Here is a 12,869-nt window from a genome sequence, read left to right on the forward strand (position 1 = left end):
GAGAGCTACTATTTTAAGATGATTAATTTCTACAGCAATGAAAGTTTCCCTTGTCTCTGCCAGAAAGTTGGTGGGGGCAGGATAGAACCTTCAATTATTTTTCAGGTCATTCTTTTGTGTTTTTAGAATGATAATGTATTTTAAATCTCAGGTTTTTTTCCCTGACAACAAATATATTATTGGTTGTGGCTCAGAATACCTTTTTCTTTCTTTCTTTTTTTTTTAAAAATTTTATTTATTTGACACAGAGCAAGCAAGAGAGAGAGAGAGAACAAGCACAAGCAGGGGGAACGACAGGCAGGGGAAAGAAGCAGGCTCCCCACCGAGCAAGGACTCTGATGTGGGGCTCAGTCCCAGGACCTTGACCTGATCGTCACCTGAGCCAAAGACAGAGGCTTAAAACCGAGCCACCCAGGTGCCCCTCAGAATACCTTTCTCAGGGGCACCTGGGTGGCTTAGTTGGTTAAAGCCTCTGGCTTCAGCTCAGATCATGATCCCAGGGTCCTGGGATCAAGCCCCACATTGGGCTCTCTGCTCAGCAGGGAGCCTGCTTCCTCCTCTCTCTCTCTCTCTCTCTCTCTCTCTCTCTCTCTCTGCCTCCTTGTGATCTCTGTGTGTCAAAGAAATAAAATCTTAAAAAAAAAAAAAAGACCAGGTTCGCGGGGCACCGCATATAAGTTCTTCTAACTAATAATGTTGCAGACCTATGGAGCTGTAAAATAACCGGCTGAGGCAAGATTTCTTGCTGGAGTGGATGTGTTTGCAGCCCTTATTTGATATTGAAAACACATCCACTCTGGAACTGGCATCATGATGAAAGCAGGGCTTTTTCTGGACTTCCGGAGCTTGCTATTGAAGGTTCCCCAGGATCCTAAGATGAGGATCCTATAGGGTTTTCCACTGAGTGGGGGGCCTTTGGAAGTGCAGTGGAGAGATCCCTGTCCCTGGCACAGCTATTAAGCACCAGCCCTGCCTTCTGAAAGCTGCCCTTGGCACAGCCCAGACCTTACTGCAGCCAGAAGGGACTGAGAGGTATTTGGAAGCAAACCTCCATGGCACTTTCTCTTTTCTTTGTCTAAGTGATGATTTTTTGTGTCCCTTCCCTTGTCTAGCTATGATCCTTGCAGGAAAAGCATACTACGATGGAGTGGCCAAGATTGGTGAGATTGCCACCGGGTCCCCGGTGTCGACAGAGTTGGGTAAGCTGGCTGTCCGTTATATACAAACACAAGTCAAGCTGGTTGCAGGGCCTTTCCTCCTGGGAGCCCTAACAAGAACATATGAAGTGGCCCAAATCCAGAATAGTAAGAAGAGCTAGCCTAGTACTCCAGTTTGTTCACTTCTAGGATGACTGAGTTTGCTGTGGTCTGTCGAAAGTAGAGGCTTAGTTAGAGGGCAGGCCAAGGCCAGTGGCTGGCCTCCCTGCTCCCTAGGAATTGGGCTTCTGCCTCTAAACTTGGGGCCCTAGCCCTTCCCCTTGGATCCCTGGAGCATGAAGCCCAGGGAGCTTTGACCTACATTCTTAAGGAGATAGGTACGGCAGGCCTCCTGACTCTGGCAGGAGTGTTTCCTGTGACTCACCTAGCAGAAAGTCAGACTCCTTTACGTCCTGCTCTTGGCTCTCGCTGCTTCCACAGTTGCTCTCAGTTGTGATTTTTCCGGTTTTGCTGGTATGAATTGATCTCCTGTGCACACATGAAGGGCAGCCACACCCTCAGCACCACCAGCTGCCGAGGGTATCCAGGTTTCTGTTTACAGAGTCCGTTCACTGCGCCCTCTCTTAAGGGTGGAAAAGTTGCTGTTTTTCCTTTTCTAATAGCCCCACACATAACCATCATTTTAAAATCTTGAAAAAAGAATGAATATGTTTTATTTTAAATGAATATGTTCTATTTTACGAGGGATAAGAGGTCTGGCTTCAAAATGTCTGCCATAATTTGAGATGTTCAGAATAGCAGAAAAATATTGGTGGAGTGTGTGTATTTAAAGAAAAGTGTTTTGGGGTGCCTGGGTGGCTCAGTGGGTTAAAGAAAAGTGTTTCTCTGATTAAAAAGCAGAAAGGGAAGCTGGGGTCCGGGGGAGCTTGTGGGGAACATACATTTAGGATTCAAATAATTCACATCATTTCTGTATAAAGTGTCTTAAGTGTTTTCAAGATTGCTTGGAGAACTCTTACCTGACCCATAAAAGTGGAGGAACAAATTCAGGGTGTGATAACACTGCTGGGGTTGGGGGCTGGGCTGCAGGATGTGAAGTGGAACTGGGTGCTCAGGAACATTCTCTGACAACTTCGGTTCTTGAAGCATTTGTAAAGAGTCTTGAAACCTAAGCCTGAAGTGATGTCGTGTGATAAATAAGTCCGTACTGCTCTATTTAGTAAAATAGAATACTTATATCCAGAAATTTTTCAAAGCCCTGACCTGTGTTCTGTTGGTGCCGTCACTTGTGCGTATTTTGGCAAGGTATGTACTCTAGAAACTCTGTCCTCACCAGAGTACGTTTAATAAAATACACGCTGCTTTGTGTAGACAGAAGCAGATAGTAAAACTTACTGGGATGATGGAGATGATTAGAGGTTTCCAAAAATAGGATTAAATTAAAAAGAAACATCCTATTTGTGTCAGGCGCCATGGGAAAACGTATGACCCCTACATTAAACCATATGGTGCTCTGATTCACCATCATTCAGTTTGCCTTTTTAATGTTTTATGGTTCTCGTCACTGTTTAAATAAGATTTCTGTTCCACACCTTACTTTATTCAGCTGTGAATTCATAATGTTGAATCAGCCATTTCCACAGCAACTGTGTTATTGCAAACACAGGCTGAAAACTTCTTCAGTTTGGACAAGGAAACTATGTCGCAGTGGTGAGATTTCTTTCATGTGGATGTGCGTTCTCTTTGGAGGGAATGGAAATAACTTCTTTGTTGTTTTTTTTTTTATATATATTTTTTAAGATTATTTATTTATTTATTTGACAGACAGAGATCACAAGTAGGCAGAGAGGCAGGCAGAGAGAGAGAGAGAGAGGAGGAAGCAGGCTCCTGGCTGAGCAGAGAGCCCGATGTGGGGCTCGATCCCAGGACCCTGGGATCATGACCTGAGCCGAAGGCAGAGGCTTTAACCCACTGAGCCACCCAGGCACCCCCTGTGTTTTATTTTTGTTTCAAGTTGCCTTTTTGCTTATAGTCCCCACATCATATAGTTAGTAATTTTCTGCTCATTTACAGCAATTTTACAATAATGTGCTGCCCTAGCAAGCTTTGCTTTTGGACGCCCAGTGTTTAACTTGTTTTCATGTGCCTGGTTTTTTATTTTGTTTAAAGTGTAGGCTAAAATACTACCCTATGTCTGTTTAAATTCCATGTATGAAAGACTAATGACGCCTGGCTCAGTTGGTTGGACGACTGCCTTCGGCTCAGGTCATGATCCTGGAGTCCCAGGATCGAGTCCCACATCAGGCTCCCAGCTCCATGGGGAGTCTGCTTCTCTCTCTGACCTGCTCCTCACTCATGCTCTCTCTCACTGTCTCTCTCTAAAATTTAAAAAAAAAAAAAAAAAAAAAAAATCTTAAAAATTCATAGATGAAAGAGACCTAAGGTAGATTCTGTTTCTCTCATTTTTCAAGAAGGTTTTATTGTCTAATTACTGACTTTTGGTGTTGGTATTCATACTTTATTATGAAACATTATAAATCCCACCTGATAAAACTGAAGGGAAATTTCATATGTGAAGATCATGAATCAATTCAAAAATTTCATTCTTGAAGAGTATTGTCTCTGAAAAACCTTATGTGTGTCCCTCCTCTCCATCCCCAGCAAATCCTAGTTTTAAAATTTCAGTTTAAAAATTTTGCTCAGGGGGCGCCTGTGTGGCTCAGTGGGTTGAGCCACTGCCTTCGGCTCGGGTCATGATCTCAGAGTCCTGGGATCGAGTCCCGCATCGGGCTCTCTGCTCAGCAGGGAGCCTGCTTCCCTCTCTCTCTGCCAGCCTCTCTACCTGCCTGTGATCTCTCTCTCTGTCAAATAAATAAATAAATAAATCTTTAAAAAAATTTTTTTTGCTCAGGAAGGAAGTAAAAGGGATGCTGAAGAATTCTTATCCTTTCTAAAACTGAGATTATAAGAGTAGTTTTCATTTTAATATTGAATTCAAATATTTTTTAATGTTGCTGTAGGACAACCTTTCTGATTCTACATACTTTTTTACATGAAATTTCTGTTATTTATTTTGATACTTTTGTACTTTGGGAGGTGGATGAAGAAAATATCCTCTCGGTAAAATATTGACCTAATTCATAGAAATTTACTGTGAGGATTCTACTTGGAAAACCTGGCCAAATGTATTATGACTGTTAATTAGAGTGGCAGAACTGAGCATTTCAGTCTCTCTTCTCACATTAGGGGGAAAAAAGATCTAAAAGCTGGAGGAAAAAGGTGATTCACCTTTTGCTTATATAATACTTGTCATTTGGATTGGCATCCACTAAGACAGAGCTGTAGCCATGCCATTTCTGATTCCTGGCTCTGGGTGTTTCCATTTAGATATCCCTCTTAACACGTCAACTCATCAAATACTGTGTGAATAATTTTAAGATGCTCTTGCCTAAAAGTAACACATACCCAATTAATAGTGGCTTAGGCATAAAGGATGTTCATTAACACACATAAGAAGGCCAGGAGTAGCAGATTCCTAGTTAGGTAATGATTACTAAGAGCTTAGGTTCCTTCTCTCTTTCTTCTCATCCTCAAGCTCAACTCATGGTACCAAGATGGCTGCCATTGCTAGTCTTAGGCATCACATCCTCTCTCCTCCCATTGTATCCAAAAGCAGGAAGAGGAATTTCTTCTCAGTTGTGCCCTTTACAAAGAGGAAGCCTTTCCCTGGCAGCCCCGGCGCATATATCCTCTCGTGTCTCATGACCCTGCAGCCAGAGAGCTTTCCCCAGCATTGTTAGCCAAGGAATGCATCTGAGGGGGAGAGTACATAGCTGCTAGGAGGACAGGTATTAAAGGTCTTGTTTCAGCAATTTTCAGTGAAAGGAAAGCCCTTCTACAAATGTCCTTGCTTTAGCTGTGCCTCGGACTGCATAGTGCTTCTGGCATTCTGTGTCTCTGTGGGATTATGTTTTTCTCCCACATGGAGTATGGTTTCACTAGCATGTATATACCTCAGACATTACAATTGTTGCTTCTCCTGGATACTTGCTTTTTCTGCTGAAAACCATAGCCATCTTTTGCAGTCTGTTCCTATTTGGGAAGTGGAGACACAGAGGAAGAGTTAGGGATTTGGGGGCAGTTTCTGGTTTTCTGCCCTTTTGTTTTTCTTTTCAGCCTTTGGGTGACTTGTAATCATGAACTCTGAGGTGCATTTTCTCTGCCTCTGCTACTTTCCTTTCTTTCCTCCTCTCGTCTTCCTCTCGGCCCGTGTGTCTGTGTGACCTTACAGCCTCATTTTTAAGAAACTGGGGGACCAGAGGAAAAAAGTCACCTGTAATTTTACCACTTTGACACAAGTACTTTGTCACCACTGTATTCTTTTCCGGTCTTTTCTTCCCTTGAGGATGCCCATATACAGCATGTCTCACGGCATATGTCGGGTGCTGGGTGCTGGCTCTTCCCGGCACAGGGCCCAGTGCCTGATGGGTGTTACTTAATCTCAAATACCCAACAGCCCTGAGTTGGGTGTAGACACTTTCCCTATCTCTCTAGGTGAGACCTGGAAGGGAAGGGTGTGCCTTAGATCACACGGTGGATAATAGGTGGTTCAACTTTAGATTCTGAGTTCCTTGCCTTTGCACTATACCATGCTTGACTGAGGCAAAGGGAAAAAGAGACAGCCAGCCAAGAAGGGGCCACTGAAGAGGAAGAAGATGGGAACCCCACGATGGGGACCTTTTCAAGAGGGAGATGAGCAGGAAGCAGTGTCAGTGGCCAAAGACTGCAGAGAGGCTGGCAGCTGTGGTGATGAGAGGTCATTGGTCCCCTAGGAAGGGGTGGTGATTTCACTAAGGTGCTGACCGTAAATGCCAGGTGTCATGTTACAGGGTTAGGAAGGATGGAAATTACAGAGAAGTTTACATATATGTGTGTGTATATATATATACACGTGTGTGTGTGTGTGTGTGTAAAATGTGTGTTAGATAATATAGCATATATGGCTTTTATAGGTCCTGCTTGACTTTTGCACTTGCACTTCTGTGCTTCATACAGAAACTCAGATCTCATTAAGTGCCTGCCTGCTGTGTGTCCTGTACTTCATACACTGCCTCATCTCATCCTCGGGAGCCTCATGGATGGATTTTTCCTTCATGATTGGCAGGGTGGGCAATAACCCAGTGTTTTCCTTGATGTGACTAATATGCCCTAAGGGTAAACTTGGCAGTCACCTTCTTCCACCTGGTGGGTAAGCACGTTGGGTCTTGAGTCCCTGAAGATGTGCTCTGTACCAAGCAAGACAGAATAAGGGTTATAAGAGTTGGTGACCCCTAGAGAGTATGGTAGGTGACATCAGTGTCAATGTGGGTCATAGAGTGCCTCCTTCCCCAACTGAAACACAGGAAAGATCCTAGAACCTAGGACAAGGAGGCCAGGCTAAATTTTATTTTCCCTTGAGACGCTGGCGGATAGCAGGATGCCCAGCACCTAAGAGATCCTCGGTGTGCTGCTGTCGACTTGTGTGACTTTGGGCAACATTTCATGTCTGTGAGCCAGTTGACATGCCCACGGGGGATGACGGTAACCCCTCCTGAACTGTGTGAAGATGAAATGAGATAATGTGCCTTGTGGACTCTAAAGTTTCGAAGACCAGAAACATGACTCTCTGTTGCCACTTCTTATGCACAAATATTTGAGAACTCAAAAACCGTACAATTTTTTTCATTGACATTATTCTCTTCTGTAGCGTTAGAGTAGGTGATGTAAGTGTGTAAGCACATACATTTTCCTTGATTAGTCCTGATTATTCATGAACCAGTTTTTCAGTTCACTCCATTGTATCTTTGTTTTCAATTTCATGAATCTGTACTCTTACCTTTATTTTCTTCTTTCTACTATCTTTGGGTTTATTCTATTGGTATTTTTCTGAATTCTGAAATTCATTAATTTTACATACAGACCTTGTTTTGTTTTTTATTTTTATTATATTTTTTCTTTTAAGATTTTATTTATTTGAGAGAGATCGGAGAGGGAGAGGGAGAAGTAGACTCGCCACTGAGCGTACAGCCCGGTGCAGAGCTCAATCCCAGGACTCTGAGATCATGATTTGAGCTCAAGGCTAACACTTAATTGACTGAGCCACCCAGGCACCCTGCAGACCTCCTTTTAGGTGGCAGTGCAGGACCATAAAAATGACCATGCAAGTTAAAAACCATCGAAAACCTTCTTAATAATCAATGGGGAACATTAAGAATTGTCCCATGACCTTTAAAAATGTTGTCAAAAACATTAAAAATTCTTATTCTCAGTTAGAAGTGTATAGGGAAATGAAAAAAATAGTAAAATTAGTATTTATTTGGTACACAGTAGTTCAAAGCATTAGAAACACTGGTAATTAAAGCATCTTTATTTGTAAAACACTTGAGTGGTTTCAACAATGCTTGTCTCCTCCTGTAGCTCAAGATATGGGACGGGCCTCTTCTCTGTGCTTTTGCAGGTTGTCATGCTCTTCCCTAAACTTGCATCAGTTTCCAACATTTTATCCTTCGTGATTTCAGTGGGACAAGATATCCTCGAGAAGTCTTTTCATGTGAAGTTTCCCTTGATAGCACTTCCTCTGAAACATCTTCATTGTTCTCACAGCTGCTTTGCTCACTGTGTTAAGTTTGGGCTTCACTCAGTTCTTGTGGCTGCACATCCAGAGTCTCCCAAATGACCACAGTGTCAGCACTCCCACAGCCAGCTACTTCCTTAACTCTGTTTACTTTTTTTTTTTTTTTAAGAGATTTTATTTATTTGTCAGAGAGTGAGAATGCAAGGAGGGGAAACAGCAGGCAGAGGGGGAAGCAGGCTCCCCTCGGAGCAAGGGGTCCCATGCAGGACTCGATCCCAGGACTCTGGGATCATGACCTGAGCCCAGGGCAGACCCTTAACTGACTGAGCCACACGGGTGCCCCAGCTCTGCTTACTCTTGTTATTACTGTCATTCATTTCTTTGCTGCACTTTCTCTTTCAGTGATGCCTTTTTCAAACCTTCACATGGGTTTATCTCTGGGAAACAAGGCAGCACAACCACTGCCCTCCTTTGCTGTTCTCTGTGCCAAACATTGTAGCATTAGAAACACTTTTCTGTGAATGGATAATGTTGTATAGGTATACGGTGTTTTATTTGTCTATTTATTGGATGGTGGATACCTGAGTTGTTTCTGCTTTTTAACAAGTAGAAATAATGTTGCTCTGAACATTAGTGTACAGATTTTGCGTGTACATGTTTTTCTTAGGTGTACACTTAAGAGTGGAGTTTCCGGCTCATAGAGTAACTCTCAATTTAACCCTTTTCAGGAGGTGCCAAGCTGTTTTTGAAAATGAATGCACTGTTTTACATTCCCATAAGCAGCGTGTGAGGGTTCAGTTTCTCTACATCCTTGTTAACACTGTCTTCGATTATAGCCATCCTAGTGAGTATGAAGTAATATCTAATTTGGGTTTTGATTTACATTTCCCTAGTGACTGAGGGTGATGAGCATCTTTTCACATTCTTACTGGCCATTGTGTATCTTCTTTGGAGAAATGTCTTTTCAGATCCTTTGCTTACCCTCCCCCCCTTTTAAGATTTTGTCAGATAAAAGAAAAGGGATTTTATTTGTCAGAGAGAGAGGGAGCACATGAGCACAAATGGGGGGAGCAGCAGGCAGAGGAAGAAGTAGACCCCCTGCTGTGCAAGGAGCCCGATGATGACCAGAGCCAAAGGCAGAGAGAGGCTTAACCAACTGAGCCACCCAGGCACCCCATCCTTTGCCAATTTTTAGTTGGATTGTCTTATTATTGATTTTGCAAGTTAACTTTTTTTTTTTTTAAGATTTTATTTATTTACTTGACAGAGATCACAAGTAGGCAGAGAGGCTGGGGGTGGGTGGGTAGTGGGGAAGCAGGCTCCCCACTGAGCAGAGAGCCTGATGCTGGGCTTGATCCCAGAACCCTGAGATCATGACTGGCCGAAGGCAGAGGCTTAACCCACTGAGCCACCAGGCACCCTGCAAGTTAACTTTTAATTTGGGTTTTGTTTTTGTGTTTTGATTCCTTTTATTATCTATGCAGTAGTTCCACTGTGTGAAGTTCTTGAGTTGTAAAGTTCTGTTGATGGTATTATTGTGCCTCTTGATTCTGATTCATGAAGGATTCTTTCTCTTTATAACCGTTTTGTTATCATCTTACAGTCCTCTCCTTATGTTGGGGTAACACCTATGGAGGGTGTAAAAGTTTTGTTCCTACTGAAACTCACCAAGATATGAAAAGGAGAAATGCCAAGCAATGGTGGTGGGACTTCTGTGATTTAAATATATTTAAATAATATCTTAGATGTATTTAAATAATATATCTTCTTAGAAACTAAAAATAGCTGATGTAATATGACATTATTTAATGAAATTCTTATAAAGTATTTAGAATTTTCAAAGCAGTAGAAATGCCATTCTATTTTCTGTTTTATCCATATGAACAAAGGTATCAGGCAAGTTTCGCAGGGTGAAGTGACTCAAACATTATGGGAAATATTTTAATGTAAATATCCAAAACTTGTAAGTTATTCTATCTGAAATCCGAGAAATAATAGCAATTTTTTTTAAAAGATTTTATTTATTTGTCAGAGAGAGGGAAAGAGAAAGAAAGAGAGCACAAACAGGGGGAGCAGCAGGCAGAGGGAGAAGCAGGCTCCCCACTGAGCAAGGAGCCTGATGCGCTACTGATCCCAGGACCCCAGGATCATGACCTTAGGGTAAGGCAGATGCTTAACAGATTGAGCCACCCAGGCATCCCGAGAAATAATAGCATTTTTTAATTTTCTGTAAATCTGCCAGATATACATCCTTCCCCCCCAAAAGCCCTGTTCTGGTCATTTTCTCTTAAAAATGAAAGGCTCTTTACGAATAGTCTGTTCTATTGCAGAGAATACTCAGAAAATATGTCATTTGTTTATTTTCAACTGCAGTTGAAAGTAAAATAGTAGTGATTCAGGAGAATTATCACATTTTAGTCATTTTTATGTTAAATGCTCTAAATCACTTGAAGATTACAATAAGAATTAGCATGTATTTTTGAAGTCTCTTTCAAATTCATTTTGCTAAAGTATCACCTTTTATTAGTTGTGCCCTAACTGCAGGGGCGAGCAAACCAGAGCCAGAGGGCTGGCCAGCGTCTGTTTGTAATTACAATTTTTTGGAAGCTGACCACACCCATTTTCTCAAGTGTTGTCTGTGGCTGCTTTGAGGCTACTGTGGCAGAGCTGAGTGGTTACAACAGAGAAGTTTGTCCCACATGCCCAACTGCTTACAACCTGGCCCTTTACAGGCCTTTCTCCAAATAAAAAGCAGCGTCTTACCACCTGCTAAGTGCTTGGGTTTAATGAACATGCTTTAACAACCACAGCAGTATGTACGCAAGAGCACAACCATTTTGCTTTGTTGGGAGGAGCTAACAACAAAGAGCCAGAAACCAGAGCTCTTAGTCAGGATTGGTAGGTAAAATATTTTAATCCACTGTGTTTAGTAGTTAAGTCATAAGTTACGTGAAGAACTCATTGTCAGGTGTGTGCTTGTAGTGCACACAGAAATCTTTACCCCGTGTACACAGTTCACCTCAGGAACAGTACTCATTTGAGAGGGAACCGAAATGTGTATAAAAGTTCCAGATTTGTCCCTAAATCAAACAATGTTTATTTTAAAAACTTAGAAAATACTGAAAAAAGTAGAAAGGGAAAACAAAAATGGCCACAGGAAAATCTTTTGGCAAAATATTTAAAAGAAAGTTTGAAATTGTTTTTTCATTTTTAAAGCATGGATATATAAAGCTCTTTCTCATTTATTTCTCAAGAAATAATGGGAGATTTTCTTTGGGGACTTTAGAGATGTACTGTGAGGTTCTTATAGCTCGACATTAAATAAATTTAGACTGTTATTTTGTTCCTGTTTAGTTAGCTATTGCATTATTTTGAATTATTTATTAATTTGTTTGGCCCAGTTTCTTATAATCTTCTGTTTTGTGTCCAGTTTATCCCATTGCTAAGAAACCTACAAAAATCACAGGCTTTCTTTTGTTATCGATACAATGTTTATAGGTCATGCAGTTTTTTGTTTTTTTTTTAGGTCATGCAACTTTAAGAAATACATTTGTTATAGTTTTGTCAATGTCAAAATCTTGGTCTTAAAAATAAGAGCAGAAAAAAGTATTTGAAATATATTTAAAGTAATTTTATAAATTTACAATAATATAACAAGTATATTTCTAAGGTCTGGAGAAAGTAAAAGAATTCATACCAGAATCGATGAGAGAGCGAAGTTAAGCCAAAACAGTTTTGTTTTTTTTTTTAATTTCTATTTTTTAGAAAGAGAGGGACAGGGGAGGCAGATTCCCCATATGCAGGCCTTGATCCCGCAATCCTGAGATCATGACCTGAGCGGAAACCGAGTCAGACGCTTAACCAACTGAGCCACCCAGGCAGTTATTGTTGACCAAAATCCTTCCCACAAAAATAGGGAACAATCAATAGAGAATTTATTTTATTTGCTTAACATAGTACCTGCTGTATGCCAGGTGCTGTTCTAAGCATCTTACAAATTACTGACTTCCAAACTCACCGTGATAGCCCTCTGCAGTGTGTACTATTATAATTATTTCCGTTTTACAGATGAGGACACTGGGGTACGAAATGAGTAACTTGCCAAGGTCACCCAGTTGGATAATGGCAATCTGCCAGCTATATGATTTAATTTTCTACCTATCAAAATGGTGTATTTTTTCTGACTTGCTCTATTTTATGGCAGTCAAGATATCCTATCCTGCTCGTTATAGTTTTGCAGATAAAAGGATGTATTAAATAGTGAGGTATCATGTAGTCTGAAACCGATTCAACACGTATAAGTCTGCATTTTGTGTTTTCGTCAGATAATATCAGGATTTTATATTTTGTACTTCAGATCATTTATAACATGACTGTTATTTTATTGTTATTTTCAGTTTGGGTTTTAGAAAAAGATTATCGTGGAGTTGTACCTGTGAAAATTGGTTTTGGACTTTGCCAAGTGACTTTTATCAATTCAGTTTTCAACTGGCAGATGCTTACTCTCAACACGTCTTTCTCCTTTTGGGAGCAAGAAAGATTTTAGCTTTAGTAATGATAGAGAAAGATAGGATTGTGATTTATAAATAATCTATAAAATATCTGTACACACCTACCATTTAAGTCCCCATATCATAGGAATACTGATTTCTGTATAAATTCCTAAAACCTTAAGAGGAGGTTCTATATTATAAATTGTACTTCTTTACAAAAACTATTATAAGAAAAGCATTCTTTTTCTTAGCTTTGAGGTAAGTAATTATATGTGCAAATGAAGTACTCTAATAAAACTAGAGATGTAAAAGCTAAGTTGTCAAATCAAGATTACTCAGTTTAACATTTAATGCTTCCTCATTGCATGGTGAGCACATCCTGAATGTTAATCTGAAACATCATTGCCTGTTTTTCATAACTTTATTATATTATACTTACCCATTCTTGTAAATTTTTGAATTTTGAAATATGTGAAGGGAAATTTTGTTTAAACCCAATTTTCACAATTATTCAAATTGGTCATCGTCTTGAAAGATGCTATGGGGGGGGCGCCTGGATGGCGCAGTCGCTAAGTGTCTGCCTTCGGCTCAGGTCATGATCCCAGG

At 40.8% G+C, this 12,869-nt stretch overlaps 1 protein-coding gene across 1 annotated transcript in view; it reads left to right on the top strand.

Moving 5' to 3' along the window:
* The window catches only part of BAIAP2L1 (BAR/IMD domain containing adaptor protein 2 like 1), a 92,969-nt gene that overhangs the window by 29,912 nt on the left and 50,188 nt on the right, over positions 1 to 12,869 (top strand). Inside the window, exon 3 of the mRNA XM_004774957.3 lies at positions 1,113 to 1,199. Coding sequence (XP_004775014.1) covers positions 1,113 to 1,199 — 87 coding nt within the window. The remainder of the gene's footprint in view (positions 1 to 1,112; positions 1,200 to 12,869) is intronic.

The sequence above is a fragment of the Mustela putorius genome, unplaced genomic scaffold, assembly GCF_011764305.1.
Source record: "Mustela putorius furo isolate JIRA1106 unplaced genomic scaffold, ASM1176430v1.1 tig00000139_pilon_pilon_pilon, whole genome shotgun sequence".
Classification (NCBI taxonomy): Eukaryota; Metazoa; Chordata; class Mammalia; order Carnivora; family Mustelidae; genus Mustela; species Mustela putorius.